The sequence below is a fragment of the Cystoisospora suis genome (assembly GCF_002600585.1).
Source record: "Cystoisospora suis strain Wien I chromosome Unknown contig_896, whole genome shotgun sequence".
NCBI lineage: Eukaryota > Apicomplexa > Conoidasida > Eucoccidiorida > Sarcocystidae > Cystoisospora > Cystoisospora suis.
Window position 1 is genome coordinate 72,712 of NW_027153697.1, and position 364 is coordinate 73,075.

At 50.8% G+C, this 364-nt stretch overlaps 1 protein-coding gene across 1 annotated transcript in view; it reads right to left on the bottom strand.

The window, feature by feature from the left end:
- The window catches only part of CSUI_002153 (duf803 domain-containing protein), a 13,542-nt gene that overhangs the window by 9,761 nt on the left and 3,417 nt on the right, over positions 1 to 364 (bottom strand). The window contains exon 3 of the mRNA XM_068062355.1: positions 12 to 340. Coding sequence (XP_067925673.1) covers positions 12 to 340 — 329 coding nt within the window. The remainder of the gene's footprint in view (positions 1 to 11; positions 341 to 364) is intronic.

The window sequence follows — 364 nt, forward strand, 5'->3', positions numbered from 1 at the left end:
GCTAGACCAACACTACTACTACTGCTTGATTCTCTCCCATCTAAGCCTGACGGCGGCGAGAGCCCCCCGTCATCTCCCCCTCCTTTCGCAAGACTACTTAGGCGTGACGCATTGGATGTCGTTGTGGTTAGCTCAATGCGTTTATTCTTATGATGCGATGAAGAGGAGGAGAGAATGATTCTTTCTCTTTCTTCCAAGACAGCGCTTTCTTCCGAGTTGACATAGATCAACGTCCCGAACCCAGGGACCACACAGCATGCTAGATAGGCTAAGTACCATGGATCTCGCCAGCTATATAACCCGACTTCTTCTTCAGAGATAGCTGGCGTACTCGTTGTTCCTGACGAAAAGAGACCCCCCCCCC